The sequence below is a fragment of the Mus musculus genome, chromosome 5 (assembly GCF_000001635.26).
Source record: "Mus musculus strain C57BL/6J chromosome 5, GRCm38.p6 C57BL/6J".
Taxonomy (NCBI): Eukaryota; Metazoa; Chordata; class Mammalia; order Rodentia; family Muridae; genus Mus; species Mus musculus.
The window spans coordinates 3,543,833-3,571,715 of NC_000071.6; the positions used below are offsets into that span (position 1 = coordinate 3,543,833).

Consider the following 27,883-nt stretch of genomic DNA (forward strand, 5'->3'; position numbering starts at 1 on the left):
ATAGAGGTGGTAAGAGGACTCGCGGCGGGCCGCTTCGGCTTCTTCTCGGGCCTGCTCCCTCGGCGGCTTCCCGCGCCTTCAGCCGGCCACCATGGGGAAACGGGATAATCGCGTGGTGAGTATTCGGCGGGGAAAACGGAGCAGTGAGGCGGGGCCGGGCGGCAGGCGAACGAGCGGAAGCCGTCGCCCGTCGCGGCGGGGCTGGCGGCCGCGTCGCACTTGGGGCCCCGAGACCCCGCGCCGTGCGATGCGCGTGCGCCTTGCCGGTCCTCAGCGTCCTGCTCGGCCGACCCTGGGGCCTGTCGCCCCGCAGCGGTAAGGGCTGTGAGCCGGAGCCGCCGGTGCCGAGAGGCCCAGACCCAGCGCAGCGGGACCACGGGGATGGGGGTGGGGGACAGGGATGAGGGCTTTGGGGTACTCTAGACTCCAGTGCCCTCGGAAGTTAGTGACTTCTGAACCCAAGTTTCTACCTGTGGGAATGGGAGTCCTCCTTAGTCACCGCTTGACCACAAAGGCAACTGCCCAAGCGAACGCGAGTGGGTACCTAAAGAGCTGCCCGGGAAATGACAGTGTTCCCCGCTCTGTCTTAAAAACAACAACAACAACAAAACAAAAAACAACAACAACAACAACAAAAAACGTCCGTTTTAGTTTCTTGTGGTTCTGTCGTGGAAGCTCGGTGGCCACTAACCTTGCTCGCACTGTGCAGGAATGTACTTTCCTCCTGGCTTCAGGACGAGACCGTAGAATGAATGGAGTTGAGATGAATAGAATAGAATAGACCAGTTGAAATGGTCTATGTGTGTGGGCATCCAGAGTTCGACATAGTGCTTGGACTATTAATGTCCTCAGACACATCTCACCTGATTCCTGGAGATTTTTCTGTTTTGTTTTGTTGTTATTAATGATGCTATCGTTGTTTTAAAGATTATAGGCTTGCTTACAGACATTATTACAGTTTCTTACTGAAATCCAGACTTTCATTTTACTGGAAATTTTTATTTACACATTCCTTAAGGCATTTTCAAAACCTATGAAATTAGTCTCGTTTACTGGAGGGTGTTGACAGCTCTGTACTGTTCTGTTCTGTTGTCATCGCACAATATGTTCTAGTAGCATTTTGTTTGCACTTAAAAGATTCTAAGACTGAAAACATTACATCAAAAGGTGGGAGGTGTTGGAGATGTAATGGAGAACTAATACTTAGGGCAGGGTAAGGATGCTTAAACTGTGACCAGAACTTGTATCATTTGCTACTTGGTTCAGTCCTCATGGATCTTGATATCTCCCCCAGCCCCCCACACCACCACCAGCCCCAAAGTCTCACTTTTTAACAGGACTTTTAAACCACAGCTATCCTATACATCCTGGTCCCACACATAGACAGCTTCTCCATCATCAACATCCCCCACCGTAGAGATACAGGTGAACGTGCAGTTATCTTTCAGGAATCACATAATCCTATGATACTGTGCATAGTGTGTCTTTAGACACGTTACTAATGACATCAGCCACTATGATGCATTGCCACCACTTTGAAAGACTTTGCTTCAGTCACACCTGCTCCTCAATCCACCACAATCACTGTTCTCTTTACTAGCTCCATAGTTTTCCAGGACTAGAGTTTGAGTGTCTGCCTCTGAAAATACTACCTGTTCTGACGTTTGTTGTTGTTCTCCAGAAATTGAGAGGCAATCCAGTTCTTTTTCTTACATTGGTGATGCCCTCATGGTTTTAAAGATTATAGGATTGGGGATTAAAAAACACAAAACAAAACAAAAGCAAAGCAACCAATCCTTTAGAGGACTGGGGTAATGCTTGGAGAGTAGGAGCACAGGCCACTGTCCATCCATCCGTCCATTCGTCCATCCTTCCGTTCTTCCTTCCTATTAATATTTGCTTGCTTGCTTGTTTTGAGATGGTCTCTGTGTTTGTCCCTGACTGACCTGACTAGGCTGGCCTGTGCCTGCTCTGCCTGTGGAATATTGGGATTAAAAGCAAGAGCCAGAGGCCTAGTCTGTGCTGCTCTTGCAGAGGGCTGAAGTTGCGTTCCCAGTACCTACATCAGCCCACTATAATGCCAGCTCCAGGAGATCCAGAGCCCTCTTGTGATATCTGTGACCGCTACACACAGGGACACAAAGATAGATGCAAATTAAAAACAAACAGAAACCCCTTTAGATCTCGTGTTGAACAGTTGTTTTGGCTTTATTCATATTTATTGATTTTGTGTGTCTGTGTGCACACCTACCACGGTAAGCTTATGAAGGCCAGCAAGCAACTTGCAAGAATTTTTCCTTTACCATGTAGATTACCAGGATCAAACTCAGGTCCTCAGACTTGGGTATAAAAATGTTTTGGTGAGTTGAGCCCTCTCTCTCTCTCCTGAACTGTAATTTTTATTTTGTTCTGTTGTGGAGTTTGTTTGTTTGTTTTGGAAGTTGTACTTACAGCCTTTGAAGCTACTGAGAACTGAACTTGAGTCCTTTACAAGTGTGCACTTTAACCTATGAGCCATCTCTCCAGCCCTTCTTAGAGAAGCTTTGGGTTCACAGAACACTTGAAGGGACAGAGAGTTCTGTGCATGTGTGAAAGCTTGCCTGCCTGCACTCCCACGCATGGGTAGCCTCCTGTTACCAGTATCTGGCAAGACCAAAGTACTTTTGTTACAGTCCTGCATTGGTATCTGTAAAGGGCTGAAGCTCAAAGTGCCTTAGTTCCTGTTGTTTTCTGGATGCTTGCTTCATATTCTTTTTGATAACCTGTGGATACATTCTTTAGGTAAAAGTAGAGCAATGACTCAGAGTCTGCCCATCCCTTTAGCATCAAACTGCAGTGCTCTCTTGGTGTCTCCACATGTGTGTATTCCCTTGAGTTACAATATCAAATCATTTTCTTTTACTTGAACTTATACAGTAGTTTGGAGCCACAGACATTTATAGTCATATGTAATATGAATATGTGACTTACAAAAAGTATTTGTTTTTGTAATTTTTATTACACTTTAATTTTTTGTATGTGTATGTGTGGGGTTGTGTGTGCCAGGAGACAACTTTCCAGAGTCAGTACTCTCTGTCCACCATGTGGGTCCCAGAGAACAAACAGAGCTTTCAGGCTTGGAAGCCCATGCTTTTACTTACTGAGGCATCTCCAGTCAAGGCTGCGGTATTTAAAATGACCAAGTTGGGTGAGTGCAATGGCCTAGTGATCAAGAGCACTGGCTGCTCTTCCATAGGACACAGATTTGCCCCCAGCACCCACATGGCATCTCACAACCTCTCAGTAACTGTTCTAAGGCATTTTTAGCCCTCTTCTGATTGCCATTGGCACTGGGCACCAGAGGCCAAAAGAGGATGTAAGATTCCCTGGGCTAGGGTTTATAGCCAGTTAAGAGCTGCCATGAGGACCAAGATCCTCTGCAAGAGAAGCAAATGCTCTTCCCTGCTAAGCCATCTATCTCCCCAGCCGTTAGTAAGTAGTGGATTACTTCACTTACTTAATCTTCAGCATATAAAATGGTGAAGGGGGTGGCCTGGAGAGATGGCTCACCAGTTTACTCATCCTACTCCTGAAGAGGACCTGAACATGGTTCCTAGCACTGACATCAAATGGTCTGTAACCGTCTCTAACTCTAGCTCCCAAGAGGTGCAACACTGACTTGTCATCTGTCCTCTACTGGCTTCTGCACTCTAGTGCACACACTCACGCATATACACATAGTCAAAAATAAAATAGTTGAGGGGATAGCTCCTCATTTGGTGTTACATGTATTCCTATTTTGTTATTTATTTACTATGAGGCTTATTGTTTTGTTTATTTTTTTTTTTTTTTTTTTGCAACTGAGTTTCCTTTTCACTTTAGAACCTTGGAAATCTTTCCAAATCACAAAAAACTAAAAGTCTACTTTTCACTGACTACATAGTATTTCACTTAGGAGGCCCATACACTTCAGTATATTTCATGAATCCCAATTTGATGATGGCCTAGGTGTTTTCGTTTTTTGCTCTTGTGGTAATTTAGTTGGGATGGCCTTTTTCTATAGTTTCACTCTTTGGAAATAATTTACAGTTTTAAACTTAAAATGTTTACCATTAGGGTACTTCTAAAGTAACTGCAGTTAAGAGTATTTGGTACTCTCTCAGAGAACCTGGGTTTGGTTCCCAGCACTCATAACTCACAAACAGTTGGAACTCCGGTTCCAAGGGTTTGATGCTCCTTTCTGGCTTCAAAGACACATACACCTAAATTAACAAAATAATGTCATATATATTTACCATACTGTTGTACAAGTGGTGGATGTAGTTTGTGTGATGTGAATCAGCAGCTTTGTTAGTCAGTTGACAATTCTGTTAATTGAGAGTATATGTTTTTATAAAAACAAGATAACAAAAGTTCTGGGATTGGGAGATGAGTTAGGAAAGTGCTTGCCATGCAAGCCTGAGGACTTATTCCACAGAACCCAGGTAAAAACCAGGTAAAGCGGTGTGCATCTTTAATCTCAGCGTGGGGTTGTGGGTAGAGACAGGAGGATCTCAGCCTCGCTAGCCAGCCAGTGCAGTTAAATTCATGAGTTCCAGGTTCAGTGAGAAACCCAATCTCAAAAATAAGGTGGAGAGCACGTGAGGAAGGCACCCCATGTCAGCCTGTGGTTATAAACACATACACAGTGTCTCTGTATCTTCATTGCATTGGATACCCATATCTTGTCTTAATTTTTCTAGACATCCCTAACATTAGAAATTCTAATATTCCTTCATGCTTGTCAGAAACTTATGTCAAAGGTTTCTGGTCATCCAGGTAACTAGGCAGTGTTGTTTTAGTGGAAGCGATTCCTAGCATTTGCTGCTCAGTGGTGGGGTTGTATTGTTTACTCTGCCAGAGAAATCTCAGCTCTGTCACCTTTGTCACATAGGTGGAAGTGTTGGTCATTTTTACAGTGTTGATAGAGTACAACAAATGTTAAGCAGTAAGAGAGACCTTAAAGTTAACCTAAGCGTAATTGCCTTTAGCCTGTTATTTTTTTATAAAGTTATTTATGTACTTTGCATCCTGATCAGTTTCCCCTTTCCTCCATCCTCTTCCTTCCCTTCTCCTTAAAGAGGAGGCCTCCCATGGGTATGAGCCAGCCTTGACATACAACGTTGCAATACGACTGGGTGCCTCTTTTATTGAGGCTAGACAAGGCAACCCAGAAACCAAAAACCGATCCAAAGGCGGGCAACAGACTCAGAGACAGCCCCTGCTCCTTCTTTAGGAGTCCCACATGGTGACCCAGCTGTACAACTGTTACATGTGTAGGTTCTTCCCATACATGTTCTCTGATTGGCAGTTCCCTCTCTATGAGTCCACGTTAGTTGATTCTGTAGGATTTCTTGTGGTGTCCTGGACCCCTCTTCAATCCTTCTTCCCCCTCTTCCACAGAATTCCCCAAGCTGCGCTTAACGTTTGGTTGTGGTCTCTGCATCAGTGTTCATCAGTTGCTGGGTGAAGCCTCTCTGATGGCAGTTAGGCTCCTGTCTGCTAGTATAGCAGAATAACATTAACAGTGTCAGGGGTGCCCTCCCGCTCATAGCATGGGACTCAACTGGGCCAGTCATTGGTTGCCCTTTCCCTCAAATTTTGCTTATTTTAACCCCTGCACATCGTGTAGGAACAAATTGTAGGTCAAAGGTTTTGTGACTGGATTGGTGTCCCAGTCCCTCCATTAGAAGTCTTGCCTGGTTACAGGAGATGGCTGATTCAGTCTCCATATTCCCTATTGCTAGGAGTCCTAGCTACAGGCACCCTCATAGTTTCCTGGGAGTTGCCATTGTCCTAGGTTTCTAGCTCATCCCAGAGATGTGCCCCCTAGCCCTGTCTAGTACTCTTTCCTTTCATCCTCCCCATTCCTCCTGTTCCACCCATGCCTCCTCTCCCACCCAGTTCTCTCCCTCCATCCACTCCCATGTCTAATCTATTTCCCTTCTCACTGAGATTCTACACACACTCTCCCTTGAGCCCTCCTTTTACTTAGCCTCTTTGGGTGTGTAAGTTGTAGAATGGTTTTTCTTTATAGCTAATTTCCACTTACAAGTGAGTACATTCCATGTTTGTCTTTCTGCATTTGGGATACCTCATTCAGGATGAGCTTTTCTAGTTCTATCTATTTGCCTGAAAATTTCATGATGTTGTTATTTTTAATAACTGAGTAATACTCTATTGTGTAAATATACCATATTTTCTTTACTCATTCTTTGGTTGAGGGACATCTAGGTTGTTTCTAGTTTCTAGCTATTACGAATAAAGCTGCTACAAACATAGTGGAACACGTGTCCTTATGGTATAGTGGAACATCTTTTGTGTATATGCCAAGGAGAGGTATAGCTGGGTCTTGAGGTCAATCTATTCCCAGTTTTCTGAGAAACTACCAAATTGATTTCCAAAGAACTATATAAGTTTGCCTTCAAACCAGGAATAGAGGGCTGTTACCCTTGCTCACATCTTCATCAGCTTGAGCTGTGGCTTGAGTGTTTGAGTTTAGCCATTCTGACAGGTGTAAGATGAAATCTGAGTTGTTGTAATTTGCATTTCCCTGGTGACTAAGGATGTTGACCATTTTTAAAGAGCTTCTTGGGCAATAGAGAATCCTCTGGAGAATTCTCTCTTTAGATCTGTACCCCATTTTTAAATTGGGTTATTTGGTTTGTTGTTTAATTTCTTGAAAATAATACATATTGGATATTAGCCCTCTGTCAGATGCAGAGTTGGTGAAAATCCTTTCCCACTCTGAAGGTTGCTGTTTTGTCCTTTTGATTGTGTCCTTTGCCTTATAGAAGCTTTGCAGTTTCATGAGTCCCATTTATTAATTGTCGATCTTAGTGACAGCCATTGGTGTTCTGTTTGTGAAGTTAACTCCTGTGCCAGTATGTTCAAGTCTATTCTCTTCCATCAGATTCAGTGAATCTGGTTTTATGCTAATAGTATCTTTGGACCACTTGAACTTGAGTTTGTGAAGGATGATAGATACGGATTTGATTCCTTTCTTCTTCATTCATACATCCAGTTAGACCAGCACCATTTTTTTTAAAGATTTATTTATTTATTACATGTAAGTACAGTGTAGCTGTCTTCAGACACACCAGAAGAGGGCGTCAGATCTCGTTACAGATGGTTGTGAGCCACCATGTGGTTGCTGGGATTTGAACTCTGGACCTTCGGAAGAGCAGTCGGGTGCTCTTATCCACTGAGCCATCTCACCAGCCCCCACCATTTTTTGAAGATGCTTTTTTTCCATTGTACGGTTTTGACTTCTTACCAAAAGTCAAGCATTTATAGGTATATGGGTTTACTTCTGGTTCTTCTGTTTGATTCCATTCATCAGCCTGCCTTGTTTTTATGCCAGTATCATGTGGTTTTTATTTTTATTTTTGGTAGTACATCTTAAAATCAAGGATGATGATACCTCCAGAAGTTCTTTTACTGTACAGGATAGTTTTAGCTATCCTGGGTTTGGTTTTGTTTTGAGTGTTGTTCTTTCAAAGTCTGTAAGGAATTGTGTTGGGATTTTGATGAGGATTGTGTTGAATCTGATCATTGCTTTTGGTAGGATGGCCATTTTTACTGTGTGAATCCTACTGTACTGTATGGGAGACCTTCTCATCTTCTGATATCTTCAGTTTCTTTTTTGAAAGATTTGAAGTTCTTGTCATACAGGTCTTTCACTTTCTTGGTTATAGTTACATACACCAAGATATTTTATGTTATATTTGGCTATTGTAAAAGGTGTTATTTCTTGAGCTAATTTTTTATCCATCTACTTTGCTGAAGGTGTTTATCAGCTGTAGAAGTTATCTGGTAGAATTTTTGGGGTCATTTATGTGTACTATCACATCATCTGTGAAAAGTGATACTTTGACAGCTTCCTTTCTAATTTATATCTCCTTTCTATCCTTTGGTTGTCTTATTCCTCTAGCTAAAACTTTAAGTATTGTAATGAGTAGATAACGAGAGAGTGGACAGCCTTGTTCCTGATTTTAGTGGAATTGCTTTAAGTTTCTCTCCATTTAATTTGATGTTGGCTATTGGCTTGCTGTATATATCCTTTACTGTGTTTAGTTATGCATTTTGTATCCCTGATCTCTCTACGACTTTTATCATGAAGGAGTGTTGGATTTTGTCAAAGGCTTTCCCGGCATCTAATGAGATAATTATGTAGCCTTTTTTCCTTTCGGTTTATTTATATGGTGAATTACATTGATGGATTTTTTTATATGTTGAACTATCTGTGAGTCTCTGAGGTGAAGCCAAACTTGATCATGGTGGATGATGTTTTTGATGTGTTCTTGAATTGTTTGTAAATATTTTATCAGTATTCATAAGGAGATTGGTCTGAAATTCTCTTCCGCAGTTGAGTCTTTGTTTGGTTTAGATATCAAGGTGACTGTGGCCACATAAATTAGTTTGGCAGTGTTTCTTCTATTTTGTGGAATAATTTGAAGAGTATTGAAGGTCTAGTAGAATTCTGCAATAAACCATCTGGCCCTGGGCCTTTTTTTGTTGGGAGTCTTTTAATGACTGCTTCTATTTCCTTGGGGGTTATAGGTCTATTTAGATTGTTTACCTGATCTTGATTTAGCTTTGGTAAGTGTTAATGTGCTAAGAAAATGATTTATCTTGTTTATATTTTTCAATTTTGTGGAGTTCAGGGTTTTGAAGTAAGAGTAAAAGAATCTTTGAATTTCCTTGGTGTCTGTTGTCATGTACCCTTTTCATTTCTGATTTTGTTAATTTGGAACTGTCTCTTCCTTTTAAGTTAGTTTGGCTAAGGGTTTGTCAGTTTTGTTGATTTTTCTCAAAGAACCAACTCTTTTGTTTCATTGATTCTTTGTATTTTCTTTGTTTCTAGTTTATTGATTTCAACCTAAGTTTGATTATTTCCTGCTATCTACCACTCTTGAGTGTGTTTGCTTCTTTTTTGTTCTAGAGCTTTCAGGTGTGTTTAGCCTGAGTTCTTATTATTTAGATAGAGGGAAGAAAGAAGAACATTTATCAACTTGAACTAAGTTTGGGGAAACTCAGTATGAAGATCAAGAGGTTGAAACTGAGCCTGGTATGGTGCTTCATGGTTGCTATCATCAGATGAGGCAAGATCACTCAGAGTCCCAGGACAGCCTACAGCTGCTTAGGGAGAGCCTGCCTCTAAACAAAACAGATTCTGTGACTGCAGCAGATTTTAGAAAATCAGCATCCTTGCCAGAAACCATCACTATAAACAAACAAACTTTTGCTTTATTTTACATCAGTGTTTTTGGGGAGGGGGTCACTGAAATGTGTATTTATCCTACTCTAGTAACTGTAAAATACAGAGAGAGCATCATTTTTTTATTAATTTCTTGTGCGTGGTATAGGATATAGCTTGGTTGATAGAGTGCTTGCCGAGCAGGTTCAGAGCATTGAGTGTGATTCCCAGCATCATGGAAAATTAGATCTGGTTCATGTCTGTCATCTCTTTACCCAGAAAGCACAAATAGGGGATCAGGATTAGAATTTGGTTCTTTAGAAATTGAGTGGGGTGTGTGTTTTGTTTATCTAGTCATCTATGGATGGATATTAGTTTTGTTCTGCCCTTTGACTGTTGTGAACACCGATGTTCCATTATTCTGCTTTGCATTCTTTTGGGTACATGTAGTACCTGGATATGGCAACTGGAGGGTCATATGCTTAACTTTTTGAGGTGCATCCAAGTTATTTTCTACAACAGCTATTCCATTTTATACTCCCACCAACAGTGTACAAACGGTCCCAATTTCTTTATTTCTAACAGTCCTTGTGATTTTCTGGTTTTTGATAATAGCCTTCCTAGTGACACTGACCATTCTTTCATGTGTTTTTGGCCATTGTCCATTGTCAGAGTAACTTTGGAAGAATATTATAAGTCCTTTGCTCAGTTTTAAATTAGATGATTAGGGGTTTTGTTGTTGGGTGGTAGAGACTTTTTATATACCCTGGGCATTATTCTCTTATGGTTTGCAGATGGTTTTTCATTCTGTGGGTTGTTGTCTTTTCTTTGATTAGTAATGTCCTTTCTTGAACATTTTAAATTTGGGTGGAAGTCTGGAGAAAATGGCTTAGGTGTTAAGAGCACCGGCTGTTCTTGTCGAGGGCCTAGATGTCCTGCAGTGACTCAGAACCATCTGTAACTCCAGTTTCCAGAGGCTCTAACTATGACCTCCCCAGGTACAGTATGGGCTTGGTGTAGACATATACAGGCAAAGCACCCAGACACAGTTTACATTTTTCAAAAATTATTTTGGGTTTTGGTTTTGTTTTGAGATAAAATATCATGTAGCCACTCCTTATCTTCCTGCTTCTAGCCCCAGAGTACTAGAATTGCAGGTATGTGTCACTATGAATTGCCTCATTTTATGAAATCCTCATTTTTGTTATTGATTATCATTTAATTTTGATGTTAATTTGAGAGTAAAATTGACACAGTGCTTCGTGGAGTAGGAGAAGTAACAGTAAGTTAGAGCATTTTCCTTTCCTTGGCAGTGAGCCTGGTGTGTGCTCACCTTCACAGGTTACTAGGTGTTAGGGCAAGAGGGTCATTAGTCATCAGCGTCTGACAAAGCTTAGCAACATGTGTTACATGGAAGAGCTACTTACCCACAAACATTCAGGGCTTTGTAGGTTACATTGGCTTTGTAATAACTTGATTAGTTAGGTTAGTTAGTTGGATATAGTACTCATTTATAATAATGCTGCTAGATATAAGTGACTTTTCTTAGTAGCTATTTTAATGGAATTAATTCTTGTTTTTTTCTTAAGGCCTACATGAATCCAATAGCAATGGCTCGATCAAGGGGTCCAATCCAGTCTTCAGGACCAACAATCCAGGATTATCTGAATCGACCAAGGCCTACCTGGTATTTCTCAGTTTACTTGTTTATAAGTTTAACATTGCTGCCTTTATTGATTGTTGAGCACTTGCCAAATGACAAGTGATTTTTACTGATTTTCTGGAGTTTCATACATGGGTATTGTATTTACATAATTCCCATTCTTCTCTCTTCCCCCTCCAGCTGTCTGTTTTCCCTTCCTACTCCTTCTCAAATTTGAACCTTCTTTAATCTTGTTAGACCCATGTGCACCCTATTGAATTGAATTCATTTTATATTGCTCATGCGCACATCTGTTCAGGGCTGGCCACTTGGGATTGGATGACCTATCAGGAAGTTCACCCCTAAGGAAAACTGACTCATGCTCATTTTCTACCTCTGCCCTTAGGGCATCTGTAGCCTCCTCATTCAAGTTGGCTTGGCTTCCTGTGTTTTCATAATCACATCTTATTTAGGCAACTATATTGTTGATTGATTTCATGGGTGCAGCTTCCTTGTCATGTCTAGAAAACACTACTATCTCTCAGTAGACATCCTGGTCCTTTGGCTCTTAAAATCTTTCTGCTACTCTTCTATAATTTTCCCTTAAGTGTAGAGGTTGTTGAGGGTGAGAGCTACCCTAATCTGGATATAAGGGTACGTATGTAGAATGTAGTTAGACATTTTATTGGATTAGGAAAATGGCAGTACTCAGTTCTCCTACAGAGTCTGTGACCTTAACAGCCACAAGTTATTAGCAATGTTTGCAATATTATGAATTCCCTCCCACATGGGCCTTAAGTCCAATTAGACAGCTAGTGGCGACCTCCAAGCGAAAGGTGCCACTGTTGGACCAGTAGGAGATGCCCTCTGATCATTGTGGTTCATGGGCTTTACCACTGCCTTTTCTCCCTGGGGGCTTGCACTCAGCACCTTCAGATACTGTGAGAGCCAGTCCCCAGAAAGGAGTCTCCCAGGTCAGTTCCAGCTCGAGTCTTACCTTCAAGTTCTGGGAGGCAACCAAAGGCAGAGGCGATAACCTGTATTGTTTTAGTAGTCTCTCCGGTCCCCTTGGCGCATGCCTGGCACTCAGATTTTCATTATATAATCTATGGCTCCTTCAGGTAGCATTATTACCTATGTGGCACAACTCCCTTCCTTGCTTTTTTGTTTGTTTGTTAGAGACAGGGTTTCTCTGTATAACCCTGGCTGTCCTAGAACTCACTTTGTAGACCAGGTTGGCCTCGAACTCAGAAATTCGCCTGCCTCTGCCTCCTGAGTGCTGGGATTAAAGGCATGCGCCACCACTGCCTGGCACAACTCCCTTTTTTTTTGTTGTTTGTTTTCTTGGTTTTTTTTTTTTTGTTTGTTTTGTTTTAATTTCTTTGTATATCTGGATATTGATCCTCTGTCAAAAATACAACTGACAGAGATTCTTGGTGGGCTTTTTCACTCAGTTGTTTCCTCTGCTCTACAGATATGCAACAGCATATTTGTTGATTGTTGCTCTTAATTCCTGGACAAAGGGAGATCGTTCAGAAAGTTGTTTTCTGTTCCTGTATATTGTAAGCCAAGCCTATGTTCTTGCAGCACTTTTAGCCTTTCTGGTTCCACATTGAGGTCTTTGATTCATCTAGAAGTAATTTTTGTTCAGGGTAATATTTTAAAGTAACATTTAACATGTGCTTTGTTTTGCACATATGATTCACATGCATAAACAACATGGACACTTGACAACTGGCACAGCTAAAGCACTTGGAGGAAACCTTTCCTGTCCCTCTCCTCCCTAGCCTCTAAAATGTCTTGCAGAGTCTGTGCTGTTTAATTTAAGATGAGCAGTGGCAGTGATTGTGTCCTTCACTGAAATTCACTTAGAGGTCAGGGCAGAGTAACAGGAGTGTGTACAGTGTTGTTCCCAGCTCTCGTTCTGTAAAGAGATGTCCCCGTTACAGGACTGTTATTTAATATTCTATCCTTACTGTTACTACAGTCCTGAAGTGACATCTCACCAGCTGTAGGGTACCCTTAGAATCCAGGCCACTGTAGTTCATGCTTATCATATGTTATGGGGAGTCCTTCCAGCTCACTGTCCACCTCCTCTAGTGTGGTTAAGTCTTGTTCTTAACCACTGCAGCATTCCAGAAATGTTTCCAAAAGAAAGTGTTACTTTCGCCATAACATGTTAAGAGGGGCTGGAATTTAAAGGGGAAATGCTCCAACAGGTGTTTTGTCTGTGAGTCAGAAGGCTGTTAAAACGACAATAGGTGGGTAACTCATAAAAGCACTCGCAGGAGTCTTGGCAGATAACCTTGCTAATGGCAACCAGAGGTACTGTTAAAGAGGCCAGGCATGGCTTTCAAGGCTCTTCCTAGTAGACTCGCACAAGGTACACTTAAGTCTTAGCAGGGAGTTGTGACAGCACATATAGGACATTGCCAGACCAGCAGGTGGTTATCTTTAGGCATTTGGTTTGTCAGCCTCTGCTGTCACATCCTCCAACTCCACATTCCTGGAAATAAAGAAGATATTCAGCCTAAACTATACTATATCTTCACACATAACAGAGTTTTTTTAGGCAAAATTAGCTGCACTTAACAAGGGAATAGTAAGACCTCTCCAAAATCCAGTTCCAAGATGCCCACCTTAGGACAGTGGTCCTAAAAGGTAGGGAGTTTCAAGGCTCTATATGCATGTCAGGTTTTTTATCTCATAGTCTTACTAGTAGGATGTAGCAGTTGAACAAGATAGAGTTGACTTGGCTCATCTGAGCGCTTACAATTGTGGCCAGAGATGTCTTACTGTCTTAGTACTTAAGTTAAGTACCTGTTAGGTTGTTGTGAGAGTCAGTCAAAATAATATTTAAGCAATCTAGGTTTAGATGAGGAGTGATTAATATCACCCAGTAGGCCTTATTATGATTATTTACACGATTGTGAACAAAGAAATTTTTAACTATCAATATGAAAGGGAGTCTTACAATATTAAAATAATATTTTTAAAATGCCATCCTGTCTATATTCGCCCACTTATGTTGTATTTATCACTCTGTTCTAAGGGAGGAAGTCAAGGAACAGCTGGAAAAGAAAAAGAAGGGCTCCAAGGCTTTGGCTGAGTTTGAAGAAAAAATGAATGAGGTTTGTAAATAGCCTTTCTTAAAGAAATAGACTGATCTTTTCCTTATAATAAAAATAAAATCTATTTTATGTTTCACTTTAATAAGACAAGAATTTGATCATTGTACTTTAGTCATTAAAGGGTCTATATTTTATGAATATTACTGTTAAATATTTGAAGGCAGGTTTGTGAGTAAATGAATACTTTCTTATGAAAATAAGAGACGAACTCAGTAAAGGCACCAGGCTTGAACTCAGTAAAGGCACTGGCTTGAAAGCCCGGTGATCTGAGTTAGGTCTTCAGAAAACATAACCATGGAAGCCGAGAACCTCCACACATGCACCCTAGCATACGTTACACCAGTATGTGTCATGCCCACCCACTAGAAACATATACTTTTATCAAATGTCTTTTAAAGCCCAGGTGTGGTTGCACACACCTTTAATCCCAGCACTCAGAAGGTGGAAACTCAGAGGATAACCTGGTCTACAAAGCAAGTTCCAGGACAGCCAGGGCTGCACAGACAAAGCACATCTTACACAACATGCACACAGGTGAAAGTGAGCGCAGGTTTTGTTTCAAAAGAGCAAACTGAGGTAGGTGAGTGGTGGTAAAGAGTAGAGAGAGCTTGGTGAGTTGTAACCGTGTCTTCCTTTTAACCTTTTTGCAGAATTGGAAGAAAGAACTAGAAAAACATAGAGAAAAATTATTAAGTGGAAATGAGAGCTCATCCAAAAAAAGACAGGTAACACCACTTTCTGTTTATGGTCACTTTTATCATTGGTTCATAATGATGGATTAATAAATTCATTTGAGAATCACATCCACTTATTCAGGCTTGTGCTTTTTTCTACTTAGAAAAAGAAAAAAGAAAAGAAGAAATCTGGTAGGGTGAGCAAAAGTTTTCTATTTTCTAAATGTTACAGCTAAGGGCCTGTAAAGCAAAGTAAGAATGATTGGGTTTTCCTTGTATGCGAACGCTAACTTAGACTGTGGGTTCACCACGCAGCCCACAGGTCTCTCTCTCTCTCTGACATGAAAGACGTGACAATGTCCTCATAGCCTGGTAACGTCTCTGCTGCTGCTACTGAGGACAGTGTTGTCATTGCTGCACTTGTTGTTTTGTTGAGCTTTTGGGGGAGGGAGGAGACTTTTATATTTTAGCTTCTAAATCCTATGAATATGGCATCTGTTTCTTAGACACTAGATTGAGTTCACTAAGTGCTTGAGAGACTTAGTAAAAGAAACCAATTCCTGCATCTCACAAGCTTTAATTGTTTTGTGCTTGGTCAAGTATTCATCTTCTTCTTCATCGAGCTCTGATTCTTCCAGCAGTTCTTCAGATTCCGAAGATGAGGTAAGGCTTGCTGTGATGCTTTTCACGTAATTGCTGTCTACTTGAGTGTCAGAGGGACTCCTGTTGTGAAATTGCTGCTAGACATGTTGACATTTTTATTTCAAATAATTATTCATAACTTAGAGTACCATAGATGAATAATGAGATGAGAGCTTAAATATTGGTGTTTTCTTTTTTTAAAGTTTGCTTTGTTCACTTAAAATAATAGATTCTTTTAAATTCTAAAATGCTTTTGACTCATTGGGTGGAATTATAAGCATATAATTCAGATCACTTGACTCTTTAAATAGAAAAGTATTATGTTACATTACAAATATGAATCGAGGAAAATATGTTCATAAGCTGGTCCTTTCATTATGCTCTGGTCATTACTACATTCATATTAGTTAAACGGATAAATTATATTCTGAAACAGAAAGCAAATGCTTCTAAAATGTTTTATGTAGGATAAAAAACAAACAAAAAGAAGGAAGAAAAAGAAGAGCCGTTGCCATAAGTCTCCTGAGAGCTCGGGGTCGGATTCGGCTTCAGACAGCAAGGTGAGGCTGCACTGGGCTGCTGAGAGCGGAAACGTGCCCGCTTTCTGTCTGCTCTTCTGTCTAGCATCACTTGAGTTCGAAGGAGCACATTTGATTTGAGTTTTGGTTTTTTTGAGACAGGGTTTTTTCCTGTAATAGACCTAGATCAGGATGGCCTCAAACTCACCGAGACCCCCCCACTTCCACTGCGTCCCGAGTGCTGGGATTAACGGGGTGCCCCACCGCGCCCAGCGACATTTGACTTTTGTACTTTGAGGTTCTGCACCAGTTGACTGGTGTATTTAATACTGAACATGTAGCATCTTTGTATCTGCAGGTACCTTCTTCATATGCATGTTTCTATGTTCCCAAGTCTCCATGATAGTGTTTCAAAATAATATTTATAATCCTAGGCAAAACAAAACAAAACAAAAAGCACATTGGAAGTTGAGCTAATTACTTTTTGATGCCTAGCCCAGTATGCTTTCTTTTTTTTTTTTTTTTACGTAAATTTTTCTGTACTAAGAGTCTTTTTAAAAAGTGTGAAGTGGTTTATAAAAATGTTGATTCCAGTTGCCAGGTCTGTATTGAGTGGTAGACAGCGTGCAGTACCTGCACCTTCTTTAGTTACACTTGTTTATTCCTGTTGAGAAATGTGATAGCTTGCCTGGTATTCATGAAAGAGACCCTGGGTTCAGTCCTCAATACCAAATGAGAGAGGAAGGACACCCATGGAACACTGGGGCCTCAGGAAACTAAAGGTCCTATTGTGGTTTGTGAAAGAGCTTCACTCACCCCAGGAAGATTTCTTGTGTAGAAAGTCCTCAGAGACTGTTGGTTATCTCCTATGTCTTTAAGGCAGCAGTCCAATGATGGTGATAGCTAGTGTAGTGTTCATGAAAAGCCTGCTGTGTGGTAGGACCTGTGTAGACCTGTGAGGGTTAATGTATGTAATCCTTTCAGCCCGTGGATGAGGATAGAGGTTAATCACTAGACCTAAAGGAGTTGCAGAATTCCTGATAAGGACGGTAGGCCAGTCAGATTGGTGGATGGCAGAAAGCCACATGGATTATAGACCTCCAGTGCACGAGGCCACCAGAGACAAAAGGCAGTGGCGTAAAGCCCTAAAGTAAACACATGGGTATTGTTTTAGGGGAACATAGGTCTTATTCAGTGACATAAGAGAAAAGGCCTGTTGTCTTATGTGCAGATATGCATAAAATAGGTTGATCTTTTATTTTCAGAATAAAGTGCTGATACTGAAGTAAATTTTTATTAGTCAGGAGTCAAATAATTTTTGGAAGGGCTATACTTACTTAAACTGTATTTTCTACATTTAAAAGTTATTTTTATTTGTTTAGGATGGTTCAAAAAAGAAAAAGAAGTCCAAGGATGTAACTGAAAGAGAAAAGGTAACTATTTTTACATTGCCTTGAGGTAGGCTGTCATACAGCACTTAATAACTTTAAGAGATGAGTCTATGGCCATAGCATCCTGAACGGCGCCAGATCTTGTCTGGTCTCTGAAGCTAAGCAGGGTCAGGCTTTGTTAGTAATTGGATGGGAGACTGCCTAGGAATACCAGGTGCTGTAGGCTTTGGCTGGGACAGTGGTGGCGCACGCCTTTAATTCCAGCACTTGGGAGGCAGAGGCAGGTGGATTTCTGAGTTCGAGGCCAGCCTGGTCTGCAGGTGAGTTCCAGGACAGCCAGGATGAAACAGAGAAACCCTGTCTTAACCCCCCCCCCCAAAAAAAGAGAGAGAGATGATCAGTGTGTGAGCACTTTTCATGTCAGGGATTTCTTTTGTTCTTATGGCATGTCACGTCATATTAATGTAATGAATTTATTTATTTATGAGATGGGGGCTCACTGTATTGTCCAGGCTAGCTTCAGATTTCTGGAGTCTCCTCAGCAGCTGTGGCTGTGGCTGTGGCTGCATGATTCCCTCTGCGACTTCTCTGTTATTTTATTTTTTTATTTTTTTTTCGAGACAGGGTTTCTCTGTATTATAGCTCTGGCTGTCCTGGAACTCACTCTGTAGACCAGGCTGGCCTCAGACTCAGAAATCTACCTGCCTCTGCCTCCCAAGTGCTGGGATTAAAGGCGTGCGCCACCACTGCCCAGCGACTTCTCTGTTATTAATGCTGATTGATGTATAGTTTGATTATTTCCCGATAGTCAGGGCCATTATAAAATAATGGTAGCGTTCATGTTTCAGAAAAGTATATGTGCAACTAAAACTTCGTAACACATAGTAAAAAATCTGAAACAGCTGTATTATGATTTTTAAATACTTCAAATATGACTTATAGAATCTCATACATATACACAGACACACATACTCAGAACAGCCATCCTCATATTGACTAGAATTAATATGTACTCATAGTAACATTTGGCATTGTATTTTTCAAAATAGAGGCAAGTGCTGGAACTAGCTTTTTTATTCAGCATTACTATTGACATCCTTGATGTTTTCAAGTTTATTTCTTTTGCTTACAATAGTCCATTCACTTATTTCTCTAGATTATTTTCAGTTGTTTTCTTTTGTTTTGTTTTTTGAGACAGGGTTCTCCGTGTCACCCTGGCTGTCCTGGAACTTAACTCTGTAGATCAGGCTGGCCTAGAACTCAAGAGATCCAGCTGCCTCCGCCTCCCAAGTGCTGGGATTAAAGGTGTGCTCCACCACTGCCCGGCTATTTTCACTTTTTAAGATGTATAGATATACTTACTTGTATATCTGTCTGCGTGAGTTTGTGTGCACTGTGTGTGTTCAGGTCTGTGCCTGTGGAGGCCAGGGCAGGATAAAGGATCGCCTGGAACTGGAGTTGTGAGTTGCCTGTAATGGGTCCTCTGTATGAGCAGTAAAGGCTCTTAACCATGAGCCAGCTCTCTAGCCACCAGTGAGTTACAGATTTCAGCAATACAAACTGCCACAGTGCATATTTCTCCCTTAACTTTAAAGATTGTATTTATTTTTATGTGTTTAAGCGTATTGCTTGTATGTGTGCATACACTATGTACATGCCTGGTGCCCACGATAGCCAGACGAGGGCATTAGATACTCCATAACTGGAGTTGCTGGCAGTTGTAGCCACTATGTAGGTGCTGCTCACTGAACCTGGGCCTTCCACACTAGCAGCACTTTCACCTAATCACTAAGCTCTCTCTGCCTCTCTGGGTATTTCTTAACTAGTTTTGTTCCTATGTGTTATTGTTAATTTTTAATGCATATATAGGACTGTAATTTCTAGGTTCCCAGAATGTAGATATATTTAATTTAGTTAAACATTTTGCTCACAAAATTGTTCGTCATCAATTTACATTTCTGAGGTGTTTGCATGATTTTTAGTTCTTAAAATGTCTACTTAAGTCCCTAAGTACGTTATAAAAATGTTTAATGTGTATATGCACATGCACATGTGCACATGATAAGGGGGACTGATGCTGTGTACCTTGGTGTGTGTGTGGATCAGAAAACAGCTTTGGGAAGTGGGCTCCCTCCTACCTTTATGTGAGTTTCTGCTCTTTACATTCTGAGCCATTTTGCTGTCCCAAATTAGGATGTTTTCAAAATGTGAATGTAGGAGTTAGAGAGATGGCTTAGTGCTTAAGCGTATTTGCTTCTCTTCATAGGACCCAAGGTTCATGGCACCCACATAGCATGGCTAACAAGTACCTGGAGCTCCAACTCCAGGGAATCTGACTCTTTCCACCTCCGTGGATACCTGCACGCACACGCACGCACACGTAAAATAAATAAATCTTTAAAAATATAATGCCCTAAACATACCAGTGTTATTACACAGGGATCCTTTTAAATCATAAGAGGTAATTACTCACTGTTTTTCCTTTCTGGTGAAGCCCCAAGTAGAAACAAAGGGGTTAAAATACAGAAGACCTAAGTCTTCGTCATCTTATGACTTAAAAATTGTATCTGTTAATTTAAGGAAATGAAGACATTATTTTCTAAAGCTCTGGTTCTCAGTCTTCCTAATGCTGAGACCCTTTAATACAGTTCCTCATATTGTTGTGACCCCAACCATAAAATTATTTTCACTGCTACTTCATAGCTGTAATTTTGTTACTGTTATAAATCATAATATAAATGTTTGTGCCTTCTGATGACCTCCCCCGAAAGGGGTCACAAGGCACAGTGTGAGAACCACTGATCTAAATGGATATGGAGTTGCTTCAATTTATTAAATAAAAGCATTGCTGTAGTAGAATTGAAAACTGAAATCCTGGTAATTGTCACCATTTTCAGAAATTTCTAAATTAAAAAATGGATGATTTGTAATAATTAGAAGAATTATAAATATAACTCGGGGGCTTTCGTGATGCCTTTGGTGCAGGTTTCACATTCTGAATTGAGTCTTGAGTACCACAAAGTTTCAGGAGAGAATAGATTTCCAGCGTTACTACTCTCTGACTGTTGTACATGCACACATGTGCTGACAAGTAGATACACACATGACTTCAACCTTTCAGTTTGGAAGGGAACTGCAAAGTTTACTTGGCAGAGTATTCTTAAAATCAGGATACATCTATTTATTTTGGTAGGACACTAAAGGTCTCAGCAAAAAGAGAAAGATGTACGAAGATAAACCGTTGTCATCTGAGTCGCTGTCAGAGTCAGACTGTGGAGAGGTGAGTAAAAACAAGCAGTGCTTTTCAGAGTAAGTGTTAAGTTTTCCAGAAGATATACTTGACTGTCACTTTGATAATTAGCAGTGTTTCTGTATGCCTTTCCGATGTCAGATTCTTCATATTATGTAGTCATCTGGGTACATGGAAGAAGCTATAATAATACAGAATATATAATGCAGTCGACTGAGATCCAGTCATGGTTAAAGTCAAAAGAAGGACTGTTTGTCTTTTGTCTTAAATGCAGTCTGGGCATTGCCAAAGTTGCTGATTTCCTGAGTCTTGCTTCTCTGGGCTTCTGTCCTTTGGCATCCTATCCTGCCCAGCTGTCTGTCTACTCTGTCCCTTAGCTCCCTCCTCTCTCACATTTGTGTCTTCCTTGTTGACTTTTGCCAGTCTCCTTGTTATTTCTTTGGTTTTGTTCTGTGTTGATGGCCCTCGGACCTGTCACACCTGCTACCCCATCTGTCTCATCGTTGAAGTTTTTATATACTCTTTGAAATGAAACTCATAGCTAATATAAACTAGATACACTAACTGTCCCCTAATAGAAGAAACCAAAGTAAATGCCAGTGTATAATCTGACGAGATCGTGTTTGATTATGTGAGTGCCTGTGTATGATAAGCTCAGGAGATAGAGCCTTCAGTTCAGGCTGGATGGCCTCACAGGTGGCCTTCAGAAATCTTTGCCACCAGTTGCAAGCAAACAGTGTCTACTGTTTGTGTCTCTTCCTTTAATCCTGTTTTTCCCTTAGATTGTTAGGACTTGTTTATGTGTTTGTGTCTTACAGTTGTCTAACGGGTATGTCAGACAACTGAATACTTTGGCAGTTATTAACTTCTAGGACTGTTTTATTTAACATTTATCCAGTATAACAATAAGAAAAGCTTAACAAAATATATTTGTTAATATGCATGGGCTCTGGCAACTTTGGATTTAATTTCAATTCAGTGTACCAGCCTTTAAAAGATCAAAAGGAAATACAAATGACGCAGTTACAAGGATTTTAACCCGCTGCTCTATATAGAGAGCAGTGTCCGTGTTTGGCAGTGTAGAATACTGAGAGGGACTAAGCTGAAGCTCTGATCCAGGCACTGTCTGCCTATCCTAGAGTTCACGACACCTTCCCCCACTCCCACGGCTTGGCTTTGATGCTTAAAGGCAGCTCTTAGAGACATTTACAATCTTAAGTTATGGTTGGTGCTTTGTTCTTATTTTTGAAACTTTATTGATGACAGGAGTCATAAAAATGTGACTTTATAATCAAAAAATTCTACATATGACTTGGACATATAAGATATATTGGGCATAAGATTAAAATGCACTAAGTACAAATTCCATGTTTGTCTTCTGTTCACAAAAATCTCAACTTTGTAGGTGCAAGCAAAAAGGAAGAAAAGCGGTGAAGAGCGTGAGAGAACAACAGCAAGTATCTTATTTTCTTATAGACAACAGCAGGCCCGCTGTTCATTAATGAAAGGATTCAGTACTGGGGAGATGTGATGTCTGTCACCTTTGCTTACCGGATAGGAGAAAATCCAGCTGTCTTAGGATGGGAAGCAAGCATCCTAGGCCCCTTACAGTATCTTACTGTGAAAATAGAAGTTCAGAGCTGGGCGGAGTGGTGCACATCTTTATTTCCAAGACTTGGGAAGCAGAGGCAGAGGCAGGTGGATCTCTCTGAGTTCAAGACCAGCCTGGTCGACATAGTGAGTTCCAGGACAGGCAGAGCTACACAGTGAGACCCTATTTTTGGAGGGGGGAAAAAAAGAAAAGAAATAAGAGTTCAAGGGACTGATGAAATGGCTCAGTGTGTACAGGAACTTGCTGACAACCTGAGTTTGAACTCTGAGATACTAGTTGTTCTCTGACCTCCATTGCAGTAAAACACACAAAATAAATAAAAATATAATTAGAAAATGACATAATTTACATATTTAAACACACACATATATGCTCCAACTTATATCTGGCTGTGCATTTTACTTTTCCGTGTACAAGGCCTGCCTGAGGGAGTATACATGAGTATCGTGCAGTGTGAAGCTTGGCATCCTCTGTGACTCGAGTTTCCTGTTGGTGCTGGGAGCTGATGTAGCTTGTCAAAAGACCCTCATCCACAAAGAGCACAGAGACCGCCGTCGTTGCAAAACACATGACAGTTTTATTTATCCAACATGTTGGGGAACCTCCTCTCAGCACAAAGGCCGGAGGAGACCCAGAACAAAGAACACACTTTTTATACCTTTGTAAGGGCCGGATATAGGCACCAGGGTAGTTCGGCTTGCTTTAATATGGTTTAGCCAATAACCTTTTTAAACATTGGTTGGTTTGTATAGGGTGACTCTCATTTTGTCTGTCCTTGTGGTTTTTTTAGAGCGAGGCGGGGCAGGGGACTGTTGATCTTGTTTTTGGCCATTTAAAACTATGTTTCTATATTTGTTTAGTCAGCCAGCTTTTTATCTGGCTGTGTACGTGGCCTGCTAGTACAGTTTGGAAAGTCCTTTTGATGGGGGAAGGTAGTGGGTAGTCTTGAATTTATTTTGGATATTATAGGCCCTTTGCAGGAATAGCAAGTGCTCTTAACCACTGATCCAAATCTCCAGCCCCTGGTTAACTTTCTTAAGTTATAATAAAATATGGTGATTATCTCAGTCTTCTAAAAGAAATTATTTACAGGCCAGCCAAACCTAGAGTAATAAAAGATTTCTAAAAATATTAGCTGTAACGAGAAGTATGCTGGAAGTGGCAACATGGAATGGGTAACTAATTACCATATTCTTTTAAAAACAGCCCTGCCATTATGCAAATTGATAGATAGGAAGGAAAAGAAGGGGGTTTAAGGAAAGGGAATATATCCAATGAGAAGCAGGCCAAAAAAAGAAAATAGCTGATAACCTTCAGAGAATAGTTCAGACCATTTCTGTGAAGTATTGTAAGGGTCCTCTGTGTAAGTGTTGGAAGTGGCCTTTGAAGGCCCTTTCTTGAGAGTTAAAAGAAAGACTGAGGACATTTTGGTTTGTATGTCCACGTTAGCCGTGTCCTAGAACTTTATAACTGACTATAAGGGCTGCCTCTGAAACAGCAGCTTTACTCGGGTGTGCATGATTCTCAAGCTCTTCTTGTATTTTGTGACCACAGTTACATGAAATTCTTTTCTGAGTGAGAAAATAATTTGGGTGGCTGTTTTGGGCTGTACTTTGATTGATTGATTGATTGATTGATTGATTGATTGATTAGAAAACTATTTGGCTAGGTCTAGTGTAGACTGACTTCAGCACTTTTGTCCTTTGTAGTGCTGTATATTTGTTACCAGCATCTCCACTAGCATGGTCTAGTTCTACAAGATGCAATGAATAGAGTATGAAATAGGAGAAGTCTATATGTGGAGAATGGAGTGAGTAGCTAAAGAAGACCACCCCATGGGCCTGTAGATGAAACTCAGTGGGAGTGGACTTATGGTGGGTGCTTCCTATGCCAGCACTACAGTAAATAAGTGCTCAAATTGAAGCTCTTTGGCTTCTTTGTGAAATTGTGTTTAAGTGTGTGCTTTTAAACAGAAAGCTCTCGGGGGCTGGCTATTCCTATGCACAAAGCTGTGGCTCCATCTTCAACAGTACCCCAAGCAGGCAAGCTGCAAAATTCTTCTGTAGCAGTAGCAGACAAGAGGGAGCTCTACCTTCCTTACCTGGGCTCAAGCCTCTTTTCAAGTATCTGCTTCTTGGAATTATGCCTTCTACAGCGGAAGCATTCAGAGGACTTGGAGCTCAGCAAAATCCAGCAGCCTTTAGTCCACTAACAATCTTTAGTCCACTTTCCTAGGCAGCCATTTCCCTGTAAAAGTTAAGCATGTGGCTGGATGTTGTGATGTAGGCCTGGAATCCTAGCATCAGGGGTTCAAGGTCATCCTTGGTGACAGCATATTCAAGGCCAGCCTGGGTTATATGAGATCCTATCTCAAAAAAAAAGGGGGGGGGGGGTGGCGGGACTAGAGAGATGGCTCAGAGGTTAGTTAAGAGCACTGACTGTTCTTCCAGAGGTCCTGAGTTCAATTCCCAGCAACCACATAGTGGCTCACAATCATCTGTAATGGCTCCTGATGCCCTCTTCTGGTGTGTCTGAAGACAACAGTGTAATCACATGCATAAAATAAACAAATCTTTTTTAAAAAATCAACCACATTTTATTAAATAAAATATACTTTTCAGTATATCAGTATTTTATAGTAATGAATTGGTATTAATAACTAATATAGTTTTCCAACTTAAACACATTGTGTCCTTAAAACCCTGCCATTTCAATAAAGCAGGTATGCCTTGTTGCATGTGTCTTTCCTGTACCAGAGCTTTCCTTTAGAAACTGTATAACATGAGATGCAGCAATTGGTAGCATTATCCAGTAGAGTGTTTTCTCTAGAAGTTTCTATTGGGAGCTGCTAATGTACCATTGACTCAAGAGGTTTTCTCCCTGTCTTTGAGACCCAGCAAGAACTCCTCGTCCCCATAGTTGTGGTTGGTGGGGCTTTTCTAGAAAGGCCTACCTAGTGTGCTTGTGTCTGTGGTTGTTTATAGTAAGTAGCTTAGAAGTAGAAGTAAAGGTGCTCTTGACTGGCATGGTTTTAAGTGGGCACAGTAATAACGCCTGCCATGGAATTATCTTTACAGGACAAAGCCAAAAAGAGAAGGAAGCATAAGAAGCACAGCAAGAAGAAGAAAAAGAAGGCCGCCAGCTCCAGCTCAGACTCGCCGTAGCGTCCATGAAGACCAGGACCCTTACCCAGTGCAGTGTCAAAGGAGCTCAACTGTGAAGATTGCGACACACTTAGTAACGTGCATGAATTCCCTTGTTCTTAGACTTGTCCTGGACTAGTCAGTAGCCACTTGGATTCTGCTGTGTGAAGGGCCATGATTGTTGCCTGCTGCTTCAACACCTTTTCCTCTTCCAGTGCTTGGTGACTCTGGGAGATAGTACTTTGCAGTCATACTAGTGATTAAGATATCTGGAATAAAGCTAATATTTTTTACTAGAAGTACTTAAGAATAAATCAACAGAAACTGAATCTGGATTCATCTTTTAAGATGTAACCAGAAAAAATGAGATGACTCTAGTAAAAATTTTCAAAGTAGGGATTACATTAATATTTCAGAATCCTTACTCTGTAGATAAGTATATTTTAATTTTCCCCATGTATACTTTGATTTACTTGGGGAAGGAGCTTTTAAAGGGGGTGGTTTGCTATCTCTTTAGCTACCAGAACAGTGTGCCTTTGATCTCACACATCCTACTTTTATGGACACAGTAGCCATGCTTCCTGGGAGGACAGAGCTGGGCACCGTCATTCCTGCCCGACTGAGGTTATGACATCCTTAGACTTTGTTGTATGCTGCTTCGAATGAACCAGAGATACCCGGCCCTTTGCAGCATGAGAAAGCCCCCAAAGCTCTGGAATTTACCTCCACATCAATAATAAGTGAATGTTTTCAGGGTTACATTGTGTTGTGTCATTTGAATTCAATTTGACTACGCTTGGGCTTTGGAGAGGGACTGTTGAGTAGACGCAGGTACTTTCTGAGCTTGATAGCTGACAATTCTAAAGCGCATGTGTTACACAAGTTTTAACCAGTCAGGAGATTTTTACATAGCCAGTGATAGATACTTTATGTTTTGTATAAATTTTGTTTAGGCTGCAATGTTTAGCTTTTAACTAACTCTTGCTGTCTTAAGTTCATAACTATGTTTAATGGCACACTTACAAGATATTTAGCATGTAAAAAGCAAGACTTTTGTTTTTTTGTTTTTAACGGCTTCATATTGAAGCTGAGACTTTACCACAAACAAGTTGAGTGGCAGGCCTGGTATGCTGTATCTTGTTACATAAAGCTCTTGCCAGAATCTTAGTAAACACATGTTTTAAAAGTTTGTTGTCTTTGTGTATCAGTAACAGATGATGACACTGTTGATGATGATGATGTTAACTTGTGTGAGAGCTACAGTGCTGCTCTTCTGTGCTGTGTCCTCTAAGACTTTGTGCTTCGAAGCTGCTGAGTGATTTGGAAGGGTCAAAGGACTTGATAACTCACTTTCATTTTACACTTTATATAATCTGATTGTGAAATATAACAATGGACAGTTTAGCCAGTCTCAGAAGTTATGCTAATTATAGTGGAATATGCACAGAACATTTTGGCATGAAAAGAGGCTGAATAAATAGCTATTTTACTTAAAATAGCTGTGCTCTTATCTCCCTTTGGGTCACAGGTCACAGGTAACTGCACCCTTTTGTTTCGTTTTTATTTTTGAGACAGGATTTCTCTCTGTAGCCTTGGCTGTTCTGGAACTTGCTCTATAGACCAGGCTGGCCTCAAAATCACAGAGATCTGCCTGCCTCTGCCTGTTTAGTGCTGGTGTTAAATGCATGTACCACCATTGCCCGGCTACCCTCACTCAGGCTTTTAGTAATAAGAACAACTTGTTTCTTAGGAGGCTTCTTAAATTTTCCTGCTTAAAAGTTACCTAATGTATGGCTAAAAAGTTTGAAGGATATCTTATATCACCCCTCCCCACAATTTCTTTTCTTTTTTTTAAATTTATTAATTATATTTATATGAGTAGACTGTAGCTGTTTTTAAACATACCAGAAGAGGGCATCAGATCCCATTACAGAAGGTTGTGAGCCACCATGTGGTTGCTGGGAATTGAACTCAGGACCTTTGGAAGAGTAGTCAGTGTTCTTAACCGCTGAGCCATCTCTCCAGCCCCACAATTTCTTTTCAAAGTTGATGTTTATCCACATGCCAGAAAAGCCTATTGGGTCATTTGTCACTTTTCTTGAATGTGCAAGGGCATGTTAGACTAGAGAAGATGGAAAGTAGAAGATTGGTGGATTGTTGTGTCTTTTTCAGAGTCTGTGGATTGAGACACACCTCTCATGGTGCTTGGTGACCCTAATAGTCTCCTGATAGACATAAGGTGGATATGTATGGGGTGTTGTCCTTATGTTAGTTCCATGGTTATGAAAATATGTAAGCTAATAACATCCCTTCTCTCTTCCACCAAACCTGCCCCTTTTCTTGGGTGATTTTTGAACGAATTTTACAAACATGGCACATCTTTTAAACAGTGGCACTGTAATAGCTGCCAGAAAGCGATGAACATCTGTAGAAATGTTAGCTCGACACCCGTGCTAGCTGTTGTGGTCACTTGGATTCCTTTGTTTGCTCATAGCTGTTTTAGTGCCCTAAGAGACTTTATCCAGTATGTACTGAATGGCAGGGTCCACCTGTTCATCTTCCAGACTGAGAACATTCTGAGAACATGGCTGGGAAGTTGCCATGGCCACATTCTGTTTTGGAGTTGTAGAGTTAGTACCAGCTTGGGACACAAGCTTGGAGGT

At 40.8% G+C, this 27,883-nt stretch overlaps 1 protein-coding gene across 1 annotated transcript; it reads left to right on the forward strand.

Moving 5' to 3' along the window:
* Fam133b (family with sequence similarity 133, member B) lies at positions 1–26,716 on the forward strand. Its single transcript, NM_001042501.1, has 11 exons — positions 1–115; positions 10,807–10,904; positions 13,912–13,990; positions 14,641–14,715; positions 14,829–14,861; positions 15,265–15,327; positions 15,774–15,866; positions 17,207–17,257; positions 20,409–20,495; positions 21,871–21,918; positions 25,155–26,716. The coding sequence occupies exons 1-11, from the start codon at positions 92–94 to the stop codon at positions 25,239–25,241; spliced, it is 738 nt and encodes a 245-aa protein (NP_001035966.1). The 5' UTR covers positions 1–91; the 3' UTR covers positions 25,242–26,716.
* The last annotated feature ends 1,167 nt before the right edge of the window (positions 26,717–27,883 follow it).

Excerpts from the sequence above, each read along its gene's own strand:
- Fam133b (NM_001042501.1), top strand. The coding sequence starts at position 92 with ATGGGGAAACGGGATAATCGCGTG. Across the intron at positions 13,991-14,640 it reads TTGAAGAAAAAATGAATGAG|AATTGGAAGAAAGAACTAGA; the intron begins GTTTGTAAATAG and ends ACCTTTTTGCAG. Across the intron at positions 15,867-17,206 it reads ATTCGGCTTCAGACAGCAAG|GATGGTTCAAAAAAGAAAAA; the intron begins GTGAGGCTGCAC and ends TTATTTGTTTAG.